General features: G+C 42.7%; 1 protein-coding gene across 6 annotated transcripts in view; it reads left to right on the top strand.

Annotated features, from left to right (window-relative positions):
• LOC107378702 (CUB and sushi domain-containing protein 3) overlaps positions 1-19,748 on the top strand; it is a 434,947-nt gene that overhangs the window by 271,585 nt on the left and 143,614 nt on the right. For all 6 annotated transcript variants that reach the window (XM_070550820.1, XM_070550818.1, XM_070550816.1 and 3 more), the window contains 6 exons: positions 1,053-1,169; positions 3,947-4,156; positions 4,568-4,756; positions 5,683-5,860; positions 15,059-15,204; positions 15,716-15,796. In XM_070550820.1, coding sequence (XP_070406921.1) covers positions 1,053-1,169; positions 3,947-4,156; positions 4,568-4,756; positions 5,683-5,860; positions 15,059-15,204; positions 15,716-15,796 — 921 coding nt within the window. The remainder of the gene's footprint in view (positions 1-1,052; positions 1,170-3,946; positions 4,157-4,567; positions 4,757-5,682; positions 5,861-15,058; positions 15,205-15,715; positions 15,797-19,748) is intronic.

Below are 19,748 nucleotides of genomic sequence, written 5' to 3'. Positions count from 1 at the left end.
TAATCCGTTGTTGATTTGTGATCGACAGACGCTTTTCCTATTTGCGCGTCACCTTTTTTACAGGAACGGCCCAAAACGATCTCCTAATACATGGATGGTCTGCTTCCTGATCATGTGACGTGTGACGTATACGGATGAAGATCGGCTTCAGGGCTGAGATGTTTGTTCTCTCAGCGCAGGGGCTCATTCTGATGCTCAAACAATAAAAAATGCAAATGATGACTTTAGTTGTCATTGGCAGTGAATGGTTGGATCTAAAATGACAACTTTAGTCGTCAATGGCAGCGAATGAGTTAAAAGGGTAAAACTACTCTGTGACTCAGCCCTGCCTTCCTACATCATTGAAACAGTTAGAGGAACACGCTTAGGAGGCAACTTTTTTTCCCTCTTGAACACTTTCAGCCACATAAACATGCAGCAGATGCCACCTCAGGGCCTTCGTTACCCTTTGTCATCAGTTCCTGGTGAAAAATGAAGAAGTGTGATAAAGGTCGATACAGCAGCTAATAGAATGATCTGTGCTTCTAAAACTAGAGATGTGTCATGGGAGAGGGAGAAGAGCATAACCTTCACAGAAGTGTTCTCCAAGACACATTCAAATAAAAGAGCGAGGGGGAGAGAGGGCGAAGTAATCACTTCCATCGCCAAGCAAAAAGTGTGAATATCGACTCCCGTTTATTGTGATTTAAAGCACCATCAAACAAGAAATGCACTCAAATCTGCCACGTTTGCATGAACGCTCCAATGGAGCATCATCCACCCGGCCAGTGGAGAGGTTCAGGCAAAAGTCAAAGATGAGCTCTGACCATACGGAGCACACACACACTGGAAATTAGGCAAGCACACAGAATCAGCATGGGTGTCGATCTTCTCTGGTTGGAACGCAATCAGCATCTACAGGAACACACACACACGCACACACACGCACACACACACACACACACACACACACACACACACACACACACATTCAGTCTCCCAGTCATTGTTTTTCCTTGTTTCCCCGCGCTGTGGAGAAGTGACATGTTCTCTCCTCGGTTGGTCTCCCTCAGCTCAGTGTGGAGGCTCCATGACCGACTTCAGCAGCGTCATCCTCAGCCCCGGCTTTCCTGGGAATTACCAGAGCAGCCTGGACTGCACCTGGAGAGTTCAGCTCCCCATTGGCTTCGGTCTGTACCCAAACCGAACTTACTTTCTTTCTTTCTTTCTTTCTTTCTTTCTTTCTTTCTTTCTTTCTTTCTTTCTTTCTTTCTTTCTTTCTTTCTTTCTTTCTTTCTTTCTTTCTTTCTTTCTTCTTTCTTCCTTTCTTCCTTCCTTCCTTCCTTCCTTCCTTCCTTCTGGGTTGAGGTTATTCTCTATCTGTGATCAATCTAGTTGATGAAAAGGTGAAGTGTGTGTAGCTTATTAATTTGTTAACTGGTTTAATTGACAGACTCACCTGAATTTATTATTTCAGTGGGTCAGTGTTACTGGGTGTGTTATACGGGCTCCAGAAATTTAAAACCACATTCACCTTGTTGTTGTTGTTAACAGCCCATAAGTCTGCGGCCTCGCCCAACTGCCTTCCAACATACATTTGTGTGGCGAAGAAATTCCTACATTTAATTAGAAACCATAAAATATGAAATATCACCTTCATGGATCTTCAAGTAAATTTCATCAGAAGATTGGATCTTTTTATTGCAGGGATTGAGCAACACTTCATATTAACTTCAAGAAAAGAGAGTGAGTCAAGTTTTAAAAATTTAAAGATGTATTACTAAACAAATTAAAACTAGACTAACTTTAATACTAGGTGTATGGTGTAACTAAGGTGAGATAAGACTGAGAATGGTGTATGTGTGAATATTTCAGAACCAGCAGATCCAGAGAAACAATTAGTTCTGATGGGAGTGAAGGTGATGTCTTTGCACTAATCTTTTTGCTTTGGAGATTTATAACACACATTGAGATGCCATTCTGTCGGCCTACATTCCCTTTGCGGAAGTCCCTGTTAGATCAGGAATGCCGAGGTCCAGCTTGACCTTCTCTGGAACTGAAACCGGTAGGAAAAGCAGCGTTGCCGACCAGACCAGTCTTGAGATACTTCCGGGTCACGACAGTTTTGTTGGCATCTAGCGAGACCTAAAACGGGGTCGTGATGGTTCAGCTTTTATTCTGAAAGGAACCGTTGCAGCAGTTGGAACAGCAACAGATTTATTCAGCTTGTCTTTGGTTCATTTGGCTGAAGAGGAAAGTTACGGATTGGCCACTCCGACAACTTCTCTAGAAAGCTTTGAACTCGCGTTAAAGATGACGTGGGCATAGTTTTATAATTCGGATGTTTTGATTTACGCTCGAATGAAAAGATGACATATTTACCAAACACCACCAAAACCACACCTCTGTCAGATCTGGAATATTCTTATTGGATCAGTAAAAGCAATGTGTCATCTCTTAAAACTATGTGTAATCAGTCTCTAGTGGAAACATTTAAAGTTATATTACTTATTATATTCTATAGGATTATAATATCAAGTAATTAATATTTTCATTTCACAAATTGGTTCACATTTTTTATTGACTAACACTTTGTTTGATTAGCTTATTAAAAATAGAATTCTCAGGTTTATTAAAAAGAAAGAGTCCTTTGTCTTCATTCTTCTCTTGCGCTGGAAAGGAAAACAGTTTAGAAGCAGATGCATGAGACCTTGAACAATATCTCATGCAGATTAGTTCTTGCAGAGGAGAGGGGGGAAATGACTTTTAGGTGGAAAACAGTCATTTCATTACGTTACATTTGTAATATTGAAATGGCCACGGAGAATTGGTTCAGTCTGAGTGAAGATGCAATGACATGTCATGAGATCTTCAGTCCACTCAGGCACACACATCCATCAGGGCTCCTGGATCATTGTGAACCACAACCACATTTCATTTGCTGTAAAGAGGCTCAAAGAACAGTTCCCAGTTGTAAAGGGGGTTGTTCCAGAACCCCTTTAATGCTTAGAAACGGTAGTCATGGTAGTTTACCAGCTCTGTCAGGTTATTGAGACAGTTCACAGAGCTTGCTGTTTGAGTTGACTAAAGTCAAGTCAAGTCTTGTTTATTTAAAGAGCACTTTAAATACAACACTGTCGCCCAAAGTGCTGAACATATTAAAACTGAAGTTCATTTAAAATTACAACAGTAAAATAAAATTAAAGCTCGTAAAATCCACATCCTCTGGATGCAGATGAAAATGAATGAATGGCAAAATTCAAAACACGAATAGAATAAAAAACAACTAAATGTTAGTACATTAAACTGACTAGGCAAGAAAGCAAAAGCAAAACAGTAACACCAGTGACTAGAGAGGCTCTGTGACTCCACACCTCTACTCAGACATTTACTTGGTAAAACTTCACACTTTTCCATTTTTTGATGAGCCCTTCTAGCTGGTTCATAAATGAGGGATTTTATGCAGAGACCTATGGCATCCTAAGCACGAACTACGACCCTTGACTCTGCTGACAGTCCCCTGGAAGTTGCTGGATCAGAACAGAAGATGAATATTTGATGAACGGCTGTTTTAGTTTGAATTTTTGACCCTGGTGCACTTGTTTCTGCCCCTCATCACATATGCAAGCTCAGACAAGAGTGTCACACACACACACACACACACACACACACACACACACACACACACACACACACACACGCGCGCACACACAGACACACACACACACACACACACACACACACACACACACACACACACACACACACCATATTTTAAAAGTTCAACCGCTAACGGGCTCTGGTTGGCTGACCAGTGGCCGTCACTCGGTCGCTGGCATTTGCATTTATATTTTAATCAAGAATAGCTTCCTAGTCTCATACACACACTGGCCTACAGAGTGCAGTACTGTAAGGGAACCTACACAATCAGTCATTTTGATCTTTACTTTTCCTTTCTACACTTTAGGGATCCACCTGCAGTTTCTCAACTTCTCCACAGAGCCTGTTCATGACTATTTGGAAGTGCGCAGTGGGACCCTGGAGACGGGAACAGTGATTGATCGGTTCAGCGGCCCCATGGTGCCCAGCTCTCTCTTCAGCACCACCCACGAGACCACTCTCTTCTTCCATAGCGACTATTCCCAGAACAAGCCTGGTTTCCACATTGTCTACCAGGGTGAGGAGCAGGATTTTTACTTATTTAATTATTTTTGTAGCAGAAAAAGAGGGAAGAGTCGGGAATCAAGAAACATGCAACACAAGGCAAGGAAAATTACTAAGTAGACATTCCAATTGAGTTCAGTTCATTAGTTAATTTTCATATATAGGGAAACCCAGCAGTTTGGATCGAGTCACTGACTTGTTGTGTTGATGATTTTACAGCAATCCCCATAATAAGAAAGCATGTAGTGACAGTGGAGAGGAAAACTCCCCTTTAACAAGTACAAACCTCGGAAATGAATTTTGTTTTCTGATTTTGTTTTGTTTCAAGAATTATTAATAGACTTTCACTTTGCTCCCATAGTTATTTAGTTTATGAATAGAAAGTAAATATAATCAAAATGTTTGATTTGACCCTGCCCCCCAGCATATGAGCTACAGCGGTGTCCCGACCCACGTCCGTTCCAAAACGGCATTGTGATCGGTCAGGACTACAGCGTGGGCATGACGGTCTCATTTGAGTGCCTGCCAGGTTACACTCTACTCGGCGAGCCATCACTCACGTGTCTGCATGGAGTCAGCAGAAACTGGAATCACCCCATCCCCCGCTGTGAAGGTGAGCCCCCCCCCCACCCCCCCCCCCCACACACACACACACACACGAGCATTAAAGAGATTTTTTTTAACTGTGACCACCAGAACTCTCAATAATCTCAGTTTACACTATTAATACATCGTGATTTTTACTCCTGCCATAACCTTTAATGTGGATTTTCCCATAATTGAGGTGTTAAAATATTTAGAAAAACATGAAAATGTCATGCAATCTACCAGAAGTGTGAGTGAAGGGAATAATGAGATGTGTTTCTTATCAGCGTGATCCACATAAAAACTCTTCTCTAAACACAACGGTTTGTTATTTGTGTTTGTAGTTGTGTCCTTCTGACTCACCAACAACGTGACACAATGCTGCTCAGACACAAACCCATGCAGCCCTTTATAATGATTCATGAGGCATTTGCAAAACCAAAGCAGCTCTAGTTTTCTGTAAATCTAAAAGAAAAGCCCTCTTAGATGTCGCTGCAGAGTGCTGAACAGCTGACTGTCAGACAAATGTGGCAGCAACAAAAGTCCCAGGTCCAGATGATGAGTTCTTGATGTTTTGGGACCAGGTAAACAGTTTTAGTTCTGGCTTCTCTCACACGCTAGCAAATCTGGAGAGTTCACAATGCTGTAATTGTGCTTCAGCTTTGACTCAGGGATCAAAGTCACACAATAACAATGTGAAGAGGCTACGACAGGGAGTTTTATTTTCCAAACCGTTTGGGTCATCAAGTTCTCAGCAGCCTGCAATCATCCGGAGCTGTGGCATCTAACAGGTGCATCATCCCTCCAGCGTCTGTGTGATAAACCAACGACACGCTGTTATGGTTTGTTTTATCCGCAGTTAGAGGCGATACAGCCGTAAAGACGATTTTATAACTGAAGGAAAGTGGCTATCCATTTTTAGCTTTCATTTCTGACTGTTCTCCCTCCCTTCAGCTCTTTGCGGTGGGAATATAACTTCTATGAACGGCACCATTTATTCTCCTGGACACCCTGCTGAGTACCCACATTTCCAGGACTGCATGTGGACCGTCAGAGTACCTCCAGGTTATGGCATCTACATAAACTTCTCTGTGATCAACACAGAGCCCATCTACGACTACATCACTGTTTGGTGAGTTTCTCCCTCAGTTTGCGTTTATTAATTAATCATCAAACGCTGTTTTTATCTCTGCTGCCAGTGGCTGCCTTTTTCATGTGTGCAAGCAAGATTTGTGAGTTTTACAAACCATTTCAACTTATTTTGTGCATCACTGTTTACAAAACTCGCCACGTCTTACTTATATTATTTAAAAAAATACTTCTCTTTGATATTTTACTTTGACATTTTCACAGCTGAGGATTTTATCATCATCATCAATCAAAGCTGGAAATGTTGGGTCCATAATTGGTGTTTTGTTTTTTCTGATAAGTACGTGTGATCACAGCCTCAACAGGACTTTATTAGTTCTGAAGCTGACTCTGAATATATTTGAGTAGTTGTACTTCCCCTCCTGACATTTGCTGGAGTAGATGCTGACGTTTACACACAAGGCGTAGAGATCATCTACTCATTGGCTGATGTTTGATTTCATGGACCAATGTGTTCATGGGTATTCCATTTTTAGTTGAAACCATATCCGTCACCTGTTTGCACAGCTTTACTATGTGCTCTTCTGATTTCCATGTCATGGAGCGAAAGGGACCGGAGACTTTGCTAAACATGTAAAACTGCATTTGGGCACTAAAGCAATGCTAAAGAGATATTTTGAATTGTGTTTCTGTGTAAAAGTTACAAATAATTCCTTTTATATACAGATGTAAAGACTTACTTGTCCCTATTAAAATGTCACCAACTCCAGTCCACATCAATTCGATTTGAACCAAGATCTTTCCAGTGTTGAAAAACAGGTCCTAAGTCAATTCTTTGCCGATCTTTGAAGCACTTTTGTCTGTTTTAGAGTGGAATCAGGAGGTCGCGGAATCTGTATTTTTGTGACTCTGAAGGTGTTTCTAACCGCTCCTTGGTTCACCGTGTCTTTGTAAACAAATCAAAAACGATGCTGAGTCCAGGTACGCCCACAAGAGCGCGAGCGGACGCTCTATGATCGACATCTATGTGTGAGCGGATGTCTAACTGTATTGGCTAATGCTGACAGATGGTGAAGTAACATCGCATGGGACTCTATGATGGGACTCTGTGGGAGGCATCGCCAACGTTACATCACATAATAGGGTCAGACTATCACTTTGTAGATTCTATAAATCATAAATGCTTCTTGAAAAGGGAAAATCTGTTATGTTTATTCCTTTAAAGCAGCAATCCAGACTTGTCTGGTGCATCAACAAGTTCAGTCTAGTAGTTAGTTTAATATTTCTGCCAAACACACCATGCAGGACAAAGCTGAAGACCATGTAAAGATTTTTAGAATAATACATTTCATTTGAAAGGTGGATGATCAGAGCTGTTTTTAGATGAAAGCAATACACTTCAGAGTTGGATCCATTTGGAAGGCTTGTCTGAATGAGAACCACATTTAGCTGCTGCTGGTGGTTTTTACACTTTTACATCACCATAAATTTCCATTTAAATAATCTGCCATCTGAAATGGACTACAAGGTTTATGAAATAAAGTTATATGAAACTTAAAAGTCTGTTTTAACAACATGGTGAAACATTCTCTTCATTGAGTTGTTAGATCTAAAGGAAGGTGACTTTCTCCAAAAGAGTCTGTTTTGGAAGATATCTGCGGACAAGGCACAGGCACAATTTCAACTGTGTATAACTTCTACACAAAAAACAAATCATTATGTGGCTTTTTCTAGGATGTTTATGGTTATTTACAATTCTATAAATCACCATCTGCTGAAAAATGTCAATTCCCAGTGCCTCCAAAGACCAAATATGGAAGGTATTTCTTCACATTTCTGTCTAATTAAACCTGCTAAGGTAAACTGGCTGTAGTATGAGGGTTTACAAAATAATGAAACAAGATTCTGCATCACATTCTAGAGAGTGAAACCACTTTGAGATAGCAGCAAGCCCACATGTACCAAAGGATGTAAATGCTGCTTCTCTAAAACCCGTGTGTGAATGGGTGCAGCAGGTGAGGTCCTGATCTTTTATAACCTTTATGCAGAGAGGTGTATTTTTTCCCTTTCTGACTGCATTTGCAAATAATCAAGTTCTCTGGTTCAACAGGGAGGAAATGGAAGTTAAATTAGATTTTCAGTCAGCACAAAGCAAGTATTTTTGTTCCTTGCCACTCGAACTCGAGAGCTGCACAGTCGGAATTTAACAGCTGACAAAGTGCTAAGGTCACAAGCCAGTTGGACAAGTTGCACTCACAGCTTGGGATATGACACCCGTAAGAGTTGAGCCAACAACAATTCAAATATTGTGACCTGCATCGACATTCACTTTTCTTTTTCACAGCTTCTCCCAAAAACAACACGGAAAAAGAAGTAAATCCATGTTTTTCTGTGTTTTTCTGCCACCTCACAAAAACAATGATAGATTCCCATTTGGGTGCAGCTCTAACCCCGTTTCTCAAAAAGCCCGGCTCAGACCCCAACAATTTCAAAAACCATTGCCCCATCTCCTATTTACCATTTATGTTCAAGATACTTGAAAAAGTTGTTGCTTACCAACTACACTCTCATCTATCCAGCAACTCCCTCTACAAAGTCTTCCAGTCTGGTTTCCGCCCCCACCACAGCATAGAAACGGCTCTGATCAAAATCACAAACTACCTCCTTCTAGCCGCAGACTCTGGCCAGATTTCCATCCTCATCCTACTTGATCTCAGTGCAGCATTTGACACCATCTCACACACAGTTCAACTCCATAGACTATCCACCATCGGCATTTCAAAAACTCCTCTAAATTGGTTCAAATCTAATCTAATCGCACACAATTTGTCCAACTGCGCACCTTCCACTCTAACCCCAAACCAGTTACCTCTGGAGTTCCTCAGGGCTCAGTCTTGGGTCCCCTTCTCTTCATAATCTACTTACTCCCACTTGGCAATATCTTCAGGAAATTTACTATTCATTTTCACTGATACGCCGATGACACCCAGCTCTGCTTCTCTACCCAAACAAACCCCCCGCTCCCTTTATCATCCCTTCTCAGTTGCCTCACAAAAGTCAAATCCTGGTTTTCTTCTAACTTTCTACAGCTCAACAGCAATAAGACTGAGATCCTCCTCACTGGCACCAAGTCATCTCCATCTAAGACCAGTTCATTCTCACTCAGCTTCTACAACACCACACTTCTCCCCACCGCCAAAGCTAAGAGCTTGGGTGTCATCTTCGACAACACCTCATCCTTCATTCGTCATATTAACAACACAATAAAAACTGCTTATTTTCATCTTCGCAATATCTATCGTCTCCGCCCCTCCCTTAGTCAGTACTCCACTGCTATTTTGGTCCACAGCCTGGTCACCAGTCGCATTGATTACTGTAATGCCCTCCTCTCCGGTCTCCCTCTAAAATCACTCAACAAGCTACAGTTAGTCCAAAATTCAGCTGCCTGGAAAATCACTAAGACCTCCACTTTTGATCACATCACCCCTGTCCTGCAACAACTTCACTGGCTCCCTGTCAAATACAGAATTGACTATAAGATACTTCTTCATGCCTTTAAAGCCATCCATAATCTCGCTTATCTTTCTAATCTCCTCCACATTGTCACTCCCACTCGCTCTCTCTGATCATCATCTTCACCTTCCCCGTCTGTTCCTCGCACTCGTCTCTGTACTATGGGAGCCAGAGCTTTCAGCCACTCAGCTCCAAAACTCTGGAACACTCTACCGCTTAACCTCCACAATATAAACTCTTTCTGAATCTTCAAGTCTCAACTCAAAACTCACATGTTCCGCCTGGCTTACTCATTGTAACTGTCCTCCTTCCATCTACTGTTTTTAGTCTATTATCCATTGTACTGCTCTGACTCTACCCTTGGGAATTACTCTTAGCACTTATTTATTGTTGTTTGTATTGCTTGCTGTTCCTTATATTTTGTCTTGTACAGTGACCTTGAGAGCTCTGAAAGGCGCTTGAAATAAAATGTACTATTATTATTATTATTTTATTATTATTAACAAAGTGTATCAGCAAGAAGTCAGTGGGATGTTTGTTAGTACGTAGGAGCATCCTCTGGTTGCCGGCTTTTGCTGCGGTAAGCAATGCGACATGTCGTCCTTCGCTCCTGTAGCTGCCTCTCTCTGCTGAGTGACGAGTCTCGGGCAGTGAAGGAGCTGTCCTTGTGGGGGGAAATGTCTCCAAGCGTCTGGAGTTGCCGTATACACCGCAGCAGGAGCGAGCTACTGTTGCCATTTTTTTAAATGAAAGGCTGAATAAATAATCTAGTCCCTCATGGCGACATTTCATTTCCCTGCCCGGCTTCCACCTCCCGTTCTGCTGATCGCTCTGAAATAAAACTGACATAAGCTTTTTTAGTTTTTAGTACATATTAAAGGTACATGCTCATACAAGGGAAACAGTTAGTATGCATCATTCTGCTGAACAGGCCTGGAGCTCTCTGAAAATGGCCGTAATGAAATTAATTTCTCTACACAGCGTTTATATATATAAGAGAAGTGCTTTTCTCTTCATATGAATTTATGCTTCTGTTCTCCAGGAAAAGTTATTTTTAGGTTGGCACTCGACTTATAGGAGTTTAAACATCTTCTCGGTCTCTCATTAGCCGAGGTGATTTTCTCTTTCAGAATCAGCGGCTAACGCATTCTTCAAAAACGGATTTTACCGTTAATGGCAAGGTATCTTATTACCCCCACAACCATCTGACTATTCATCCCAGAGCTGGGAAATGTTTCACCTTAATGGAGCTTTTTGTTGCCATCCAGAACCAAATACATTTTCTGAGAGATTCAATTTACAGAAACTGTTTATATGAACTGTATTATAGCCAAGTGAATTAGGTAGCAGCTCTTAATCATTTTCCAGGAGGCCCACCCAGAGAAAAATCTACCTCTTTAGCATTTCTACCCTTTTGCTTTAACTTGAGCAATGCTGAGGTTCATCCAGCCACCTGATGATTTACAGATGTGGATAGATTTGTTTGATGTCCAATATTATTAGCCTGTAATGACATTAAAATACTATATCAAAAATGATCTGTATTGTCTTTTTTGTCTTTTAATTACACAACGCTTACTTACCATGCACATATACATAAAACATAGTTTTCCTCTTTTCGCTCAAAATGTGAAAATGTGACAGATCTGAGGTCTAGTTTTTGAGATACTTTTGTTGCTTGTCTGGTGACATTGAAAGAAGATGACTTAATTGAATAATGGTAATTTGTTTTAATCAAGTGGTGAAATCATCTAATGACTCAGGGGAACAGATCTTTCGCTTTCAGCACCATGGACAGCAGTTTTAAGCCGTGTCCTCTGACCATCCCTACATCAATCACTTGATATGCTTATTCTGTCAGTGTTTAAAATAACGGTCTGCACTGCATTTAAGCAGGCTGCATGTGGTAGTAGCAGAAGGTTTCCTGGCAGTAATCTTGTTTTTGGCGGTGCTACACAGTGTCTGGATGCTGGGACACAACTCACAAAGCCGCACACCTGAAAACAATCCTCCCCTAAAGGTCTGGTGTACTTAAACATTATGCACATCTCCTGCTTAGAGCTGAGCTCCGGGAGGCTCTTGTGTCTTTATTTGGATATGTTAGGGCCTGTATATGTTACAAAATCGGAAATCAGTATTTGCTGGGTTTATTTAATTTGCATGATTTGTTTTTGTTAATTATTTGGCTGCTTTGTTTTGCGGAGTTTGGTTCTTTCCTTCTGCGGAACTCCTCAGAGAAACTGTTTTAACGTGATTGAACTGGCAGTAAACAGAGAAGGTGGAGCACAACAATTATTTGCCACACACAGGTGTGATGTGCCTCACAGGTGTAATGCAGAGACTCATTAGCCTCAGATATAAGGAGATGAGATGAAGTGCAAGCAGGACACATGCTGGTCGGAGACTATCTCAGCTCCTTATAGATGAGGCTAATGAGTCTCTGTGTTACACCTGTGAGGCTGCCAGAAACCCTTCTGCTACTACTAAGCAGCTGGCTTAAATGCATAGCAGACAGTCCTTTAGATCAATGACAAAGCAGGCATGTCAAGTGATTGACCGATGGACGGTCACAGGGCACATCATGTAGTGCTGCTGTCCATCGTGCTGAAAGACAAAGACCAGGCCTGAGTTATTAGATTCAATACGCACATTTAGTCACTAATGTCTAAAAGAACCTCTTGGTAAAATTATTTAGGCTCTTAATGGGAGATCCTTTCAGGAACGCTGAGCACTGGATTACATATCCCGCAAGTTAACTATCTCGTTCCCACATATTTTTCCCTCATAATGCCACCAGATGGGTGCTGCAGTTTGGCACAAATTGGCAACAATTAGAAATCTGTTCTGTGTAGTTGGCGTTTGTCTAGACCAGGGGTACTCAAATACAATAGGCCAAGGGCCATTTAGACTGGTCAAGATTATATCAAGGATAATGTGAATCAGCTGATTCAGATATGTTTGCCCATTGCTTAACTCAAAAAATAATTTTGCAATGATACAGTTTCCTAAAGTACAAGTATAAATGATATACTTCCAGTTGTTTTTAACTTATTCCATCTTTTTACCAACATTCTTTGCTTTTATCTCCTGCTTTTATTTATTTTTATGTATATTGTTTGATTTTTGGCCATTGATTGGGTCAGTGATGAATTTTCTGTGAGGCAGATGGAAAGTACTATATAAATAAAGATGATGATGATGATGATGATGATGATGATGATGATGATGATGATGATGATGATGATGATAAATGTGGCGTTACTTATACCTAAAACTGTATACTATATCTGGATATTGGATATTGGTATCAAACATAGTTCCGTCAAAGAAAAATCCCTGATAATTACTGAATCAACACAAAAGTTCAGACGTTGCTTTGAAAAGTGCCAGCTCACGTTGCTTCATGTGTCAGCTCCTTCTGCAAATGTTCAAGCGGATTTAGATCAAGGCTCACAGATGTCAGTAGTTCAGTGTTCTGTTCTGATCCAGTCGAGGGTGTGTTTAGTTTGTTTGTTGTGTGCCATTGTCCACCTGGAGAGCCCATGACCTGAGACTGACTCGGACTCTGATTGCAGGCACCTGCAGCAAAGCAGCTGTGGAGCAGATCAATGGTTTACAGTGGCACAATTACTTAGCTTTACTTTTGGCATCTCTGAACAGAAAGCTGATTATTTAAGATAAGGACCAGTTATTATCTAATTAGTCGAAATGAAGCCCATTCTAGTAGAAAAGATGCTGCTATCACAAAGGGATGTATTTTGATCTCGGGGCTGGTTATGGATGATTTGTGGCTTTCTTCCTACCATTTGTTGGTATGATCGGCTCTTCTTGAGACCAGATCCAAGGAGGTGGTCTGTAGTCCTGGTGACCTGGATCTTGTGAATTATGTGTCCAGCTGTAGTCACAGGTTCCTTGGAAATGGTCTTCAAGCCTTCATCTTCAACATGCTTGTCAATACTTCTCTTTCCAATCCCCGAGACAGCACTTGAAGTGGCTTTTTGCACGTCAAATCTTTGAAAAATGAGGAAATGTAAACTTAGAAGCTTGACAGCTGTCAGGATTTTACTCAGATTTACACAGAGCCAACTCAGAAATCGATCAGTCTGACACAAACCAAAGATGGGATTACCTACAGGTCTCAAGGAGCTGCACTGATACAGCTGGAGCCACCTGGGTTTTCACTTAACCTAAACTAATGAAGAGTAATGCTGAGGCTAATTTTAGACACCAAACAACAATGAACCTTTTACCTTCATCAGCCTCCTTAGCTCTCTGTGGTTCATATTGTGTGGTACTCGCATACCAAACCTTCTATTGGAGCCATCCTTTTGTTCAGATCAGTTTATTTAGTACATTTTTTTTTTATTATTAGTGTCCAGTTAAAAAACAGTTTTCATGATTTTCGTAAAAACATTTTCTTTTGTTTTAAGGTGCGCTAGTGACCGCTGTGGGCTTTACATTCTTTCTTTAATGGAAATCTAGTAAGGATTTTATCCGTCTGTAGAGATGGATTGACTCCAGCTTGTCTCCCAGTCAGACACGCCAGTTTTAACTCCACAGGGAATCACCCCACAGGCTTCTTAATTACATGTGTGTGTGACCTTGAGTAGCGCTCCTCAGTGGGAGTGCTGGAGCAGCAAGTCAGCGTTGGGTTCATCTCAGATATCTGGCTCCTATAATCCAGGCTGTGACTCTTTTCAACTTTCGGTTTCCATAAATCAAGAAATTCCGCTGCAGGCTTTCCTCCATTTTCAGCATGGCATTTCAGTCCTTTCCATTAGTCAGTTTTTGACACATCACTGTAATCTCATTTGGGAGCAAGGTCTTTAGATGCTTGAACCCGTTCACCTGGGGCTGCAGTCCCACGAGTGAGCCAGAGGTGGATTAGTCTGACAACATTCTGCGTTTTGCTGCGGCTCGTGGTGCATCTCATTTGTCGCTGTCAGAACTCTTGTAGCGACTCCTGTTGCTTTTACTGACCTGACCTCTGCTTTGTAATTTATACATACATAAAGGACTTGGTCGTCCACTTCCTCTCATCATTTCAAACATGTCAACAGTGTCTCATATTTGACCATTTTAAATGATGTTATGACATACGGAGTGTAGGGACGTTTGAGTTCTGAGAGCACACCTGTCAGTGAATGGTTGAAGCTGCAGTGTCGAGAAATTATGTCAAAAAGAAGTTTCCACTTTCAGAGATGACGTAGAACTTGGTTACGGATGAAAATTGTGGGTTTGGTGGGATTTATTCCTCACTTGTGGATACTGCTCTTTGGTGACACTCGACTGTAAAGTTGATCGTTTTGGTGCTAGTTTCACCTGAGTTTGACTGAATCATTATTTGTCTTTGCAAGAAAAATGAAAGCCAGATGAACTGTTTGGACACTTGTTTTTGCACAGACTTTTATCATTGATTTGTCTTCGTTGTTTTCTGCTTCTGTCCCTCAAAACTGATCCTTGAATCAATAAGCGACAAGGCTGTAGGGGGAGAATGTTGAGGCTCTGTTTCGTTGCTCTGACTGGTTCAGAAATCCATTTTGTCAGGACTGCTTGTGGATAAATAGACCTGCTCTTTGATCTCAGCGAGCTATTACTGCTGTTTAGTCATAAATCATATCCTCTCTCTCTTTGTCTCTATCCACCTCCTCTCCTAACTGGATCCCCCCCCCCCGCCCCCACCCCACCCCACCCCACCCCCACCCCCCTCCATGAATCCCTGAAACAGGGATGGACCCGACCAGTCCTCCCCTCAGATCGGCCAGTTCAGCGGCAGCTCCGCACAAGAAGGCGTTTCCACCACTGCCAATCAGGTGCTCATCAAGTTCCACAGCGACTTCAGCACTAGTGGCTTCTTTGAGCTTCAATACTACGGTAACCTCCCCTCTGATACCAGATACAACTGATATCCTACTCCTTAATGCTGTAATTATCGTTATTCATGAGTTCTCTTCAAATCTCCTCATGTAGAACAGGACATTGCCAGAGAAAGATCATCACCCACTTTGTTCTCCTACTTAAACCACTTTAATTCCCCCTCCTTATTTGAGCCCCTCTTTCAGTTCATGGTATTGCTTCTGGTTATGAGTAATAATAAATGATGAATGCCTCCTTATGCCTGTTTTTCTTTTTTCTTTTTTGTCTGCACTATTAAAGCGCCCTTCAAAGACAAGCTGGTTAATAATAAAAAACTCTCCGTCTCAGATAAATTAGTGATAGTTTTTGATGCTCATGAAATCTGATAGGTGGCAATTTTTTAAATCTAATCAAGTCTTAGTTGGACAGGAGAGAAAAAGGTTGCTGCTGATGATTAGGACACACACACACACACACACACACACTGGCTCCATTGCTGAGCTCAGTGTTTGTCTCCTCTCTCCAACAGCTTACCAGCTGAGAACGTGTCAGCCGCCCCCTCCTGTCGCCAACGCCACCATCCTAACTGATGATGACGAGTTTGAAATAGGTTTGTCTCGTTTTATTTTGCTTGTTTGGATGCCCGCAAAGACGTGTGAAAGAATCTAAATGAAGACATGAGTGGATTTCTTTGGGCAGCCGTGAGTGTGTGGAAGCCAGCATCGTAAATGCTTTCAATCAATAATTCATTTGCTCATTTCACTGCATTGGAAAATAATTGGATTTATTAAACTGTTCCTGTTTGAGATGGTAAATAACTTTATTTTACATCTGGTTCTTCCTTACAAATGCATTTTTTATTTAAATTGTTTCGCTTTTTGTCATTCTTAAATGCTTCAGATCAACAAACAATTTTAATAGCAGAGAACAATAACCTGGATGAATAAAAAGGACATGATTTCCAAATCAACCTTGTTGTAAGTGAAACTGCACTTTCCCCTAAACCTAATAGCTGGTTGTATCATTTTTGGAGGCAACCACTGTAATCAAGCATTTGTGTCAACTGGTTGCTGTCGAGGGATTGTGTCCTGCTTTGCTGTGCTGAATTATTTTAATTCAGCTTTTCCAGCATAAACTGTTTAAGACAGTTTAAAGGCACACTTGGCCATTTTGGCTTGCTTTTAGCACCCGCTAGTGTTTGTGTAGTGGAACCAAAAGCAAAAGGTATCTTCTCGCTGTGTGTTCGTCTCTTTAACACCTTAATCTAACAGCTGAAATGGCTCCCAGACTTCATTAGTGTCTACAGGAGTGATTCATCGCTGAATGAAACAAACTAGCTGTGATTACGATCTAAATCATGCAGGAAATGTGCTGGAAGCAGACTTCAGGACCAGGCATGTCCAAGTCCAATAGCTGGCTGCCCACCACTCTGAAGTTACAAGCCTGACATTCTGGCCACAGAGGGCGGTGGGGGTCTGAGTGACATTGTATTAACACTGCAAAGGATGATTTTAGCACATACTAACTCAAGAAAATGATTTTAAAATAGGAAACAGTTTCATTCTATGGCTGTAAAGGAGCAATATGTAAGAATCCTACAGAGAAATAATCACAAAACGGTCAAATCTCTCAACCATGTTAGAAGGAAGGTGATATTGAAACAGATCACTTCTCAGCCAGCTGGAGGGTTGTCAGTTTATCTCCTTTCAAAAACACTAAAGCATAATTTAAACTTCTCTGTCATCTCCAGGAGGGAGAGACACGCACAAACAGAGACGTTTTGCCCTCTGACTTCTCCGTCTCCTGGGAGCTCACCACCTCTAAACCCATGTTTCCTGTAATTCCCATCCACAACTAAACCACTTGTTGTATACTTTTTCAGTCCTGCAGTCATGGGTGAATAAAACATTCATGTTTGTAGAGTTTTTCCACGAGCTGTTCTTCAAGCTGCTCCATGTCTGCTGCTAGATATCTTCAGCTCTCTTTATGTTTTTGAGGGCGCAATGGCGGTGCTGTCAACAACCAATCACAAGCTTGCATTCTCCGTCTTGTTGGATGAATGTTTAGAAAACAGAGCTTGACTCCATCCGTTCTTGCGAGCTTGCTGGAGAGCCCTCAAAAGGGCAGAAAATGGTGTTCCCGACGCAGAAGGAAAAGTATAAATTAGGCTTAAAGAAATCTATAGTTTACTAACTGTGAGCCCGTCAGATTGCGAGTCTGTGCCGGGCTAACACTACATATGACATCGGCATTTGTCATTTGACAGCAGCAGGTTAAAATCTCCAAAGTTGTTACAAGACCCAAAGCCACTAAATGACCCAGAAGTTATTCCTTGTACTCCTAAGAAGCCACGGCATATTTTTGTTTTACTCTGTCAGGTAAAGAACGCTGTAAAGAGGCTAACATTTATTTATTTATTTATTTTATTATTATTTTTTTTTTACCGTGTCCTGTCTGGCTGTGAAGCAAGCAGAATTGATGTCTGAATGCTGGTGACAAGCCTTACAGATTTATTCTCAGGTGGAGCATCAAAGCGTCTGCTTTTAATGTCACGCCTGATACTTAAAACTTTATTGTTATTGTTGTTGAATGCTTTGTAATTCCGACCAGACACGGAGTCAGAGGTGAAAGAGAAAGGAAGAGAAAAGGTGGAGAGAGAGAGGGGGGGGGGGGGGGGTTCCACAAAAATAAACAATGAACAAGAGTCTGCTTCTAAACCTGCAGAAAAAGACAAAAAAAAAACAAAAGGACACAAAAAAGGGACACAACAACAATACAACAAGATCTACCTATCACTGCGTCAACCTGATGAAAAAAAACAAAAAAAAACAATATATATATATATATATATATATATATATATAAAATCAACATTGCTTAACTGAAGAATCACGATAATAAATCACAATGCATTAAGTGCCCCCCATAGTCTTAAGACATGTGTTGAACGTGCCCAAGCCCATACTTTTGAGAGCACCATGTGAGCACCTGTGTGTGTACACGCGCTTGTTTATTTAAGGTTTCTCTATAGGAGCGTCCAACAGAGAGTGTGAGGGACCACAGATCCGCCCCCCAAAGATGCGCAGGAGACGGGGGGAGCTCCAAGTCCCAGAGATCCAGGCGTTGCCCCAGAATGCAGGAACCCCAAGGAGACTGCAACCAGAAAGGCCCCCGCCCCCCTCGAGAGGCACAGAGGATCGCCCCGGGGGGCCACAACCAGCAGCCGGCAGAGTCCCTGGAGATATCAGCGGCAAGCCCACAGGCCCGCCCGCAGCCTCCCACCCCCTAGTCGGCCGAGCCCGGCACCCAGCGACCCGGGACCCAGGGGTGACCACCCCCGCCGGGGACCCAGCAGAGCCCAGGGACCCATACCCCACCAGGCAGCCACCGGGATCTATCAGGCAGATGCCAAAATCTTAAACCCCCAGACCCGGTTGCCACGAACACTCAGGCAGACCATGGCACAAGCCCCCACACCAGGTGTGGCAGGGGGAGGGGGGACAAAGATCTATATCATCAAGAGAAGTTCCAGGAGAGGGGAGGACCCAAAGGCCCCACCTGACATATACAGTCATACACAAACACAGTCACACACTCCCTCCCTCATGCTCACACATGCACATACAACCCAAGACTTACAAAAGTGCACGCCGGACACTCACTCATGCTCCCCATACACACCCTATTAACTCTGGTCCCGGTACTGCTGCACATGGGGTACAACCATCGCCGGTAACCAGAGTTTGACCCTTTCTGCTGGGGTGCTGATGAGCAGGCTCCCCCGCCCAATGCTGAGCACAGCAACCCACCACCCCAGACCCCAACCAGACGGCCAGATCTCCCTCCTAGCCTCCAGCCCCAGGAAGCCTAGCAACAACAGAGGTGGCTAAGACCCCTAGTCTCCCTCCACCTGCTCCAATATAGTGTTGTGTGATCATGAGGTGTATTCCATGGCTGTGGTGAGTGGGCAGTGCGGGCATCATCCGGCATATGCCAGCTGATGCCACCACACCACCCCACTTACACCCTCAGCCATCAGTGTCTAAGTGCGGTTTAAAATTGGAAGTGGGCACCGGCACTCGGGAGGAGGCTGAAATATCCCCCTGCCAAATGCTGTTGAATGTGCTCACTCCCAAGGCCCTAAGTGTGTGTTTGTGTGGAATGTCGTCAGTGGAAGTGTATAAGGTGCAAATAAAATTGGGGGGCAGGTTGCCACAGGAATGCAGAAATGGGGTCCATACCCGCACTCCCTGACTTGCCCACCCCCCAAGGTCCTATGTGTATGTTTGTGTGATGATGTGAGGGAGCAGGAGGAGAGAAATATGCGAGGATGGGGAGGAATGGCTGGTTGGGCTTAGCCCTCCAGGGAGCCAGCTCCCCTACTGGCCCCAATAGGCACCTCTGTTGTCAAACTGCCACCCAGGGCATGGAGACCCCAGCCCATCCTGCCAGGGCCCAAAGCAGCAGCATTACAGAGCCTCACGGAGTCCGAGGGCACCAACCCAGCCCCATCCCAGCATAATATATATGCCCACCCCTGCATTTGCACAACTTCCAGAATA

Source organism: Nothobranchius furzeri, chromosome 5 (genome assembly GCF_043380555.1).
Source record: "Nothobranchius furzeri strain GRZ-AD chromosome 5, NfurGRZ-RIMD1, whole genome shotgun sequence".
Classification (NCBI taxonomy): domain Eukaryota; kingdom Metazoa; phylum Chordata; class Actinopteri; order Cyprinodontiformes; family Nothobranchiidae; genus Nothobranchius; species Nothobranchius furzeri.
The sequence above is the reverse complement of the archived record's forward strand: the minus strand, read 5'-3'. Positions and strand labels throughout refer to the sequence as shown.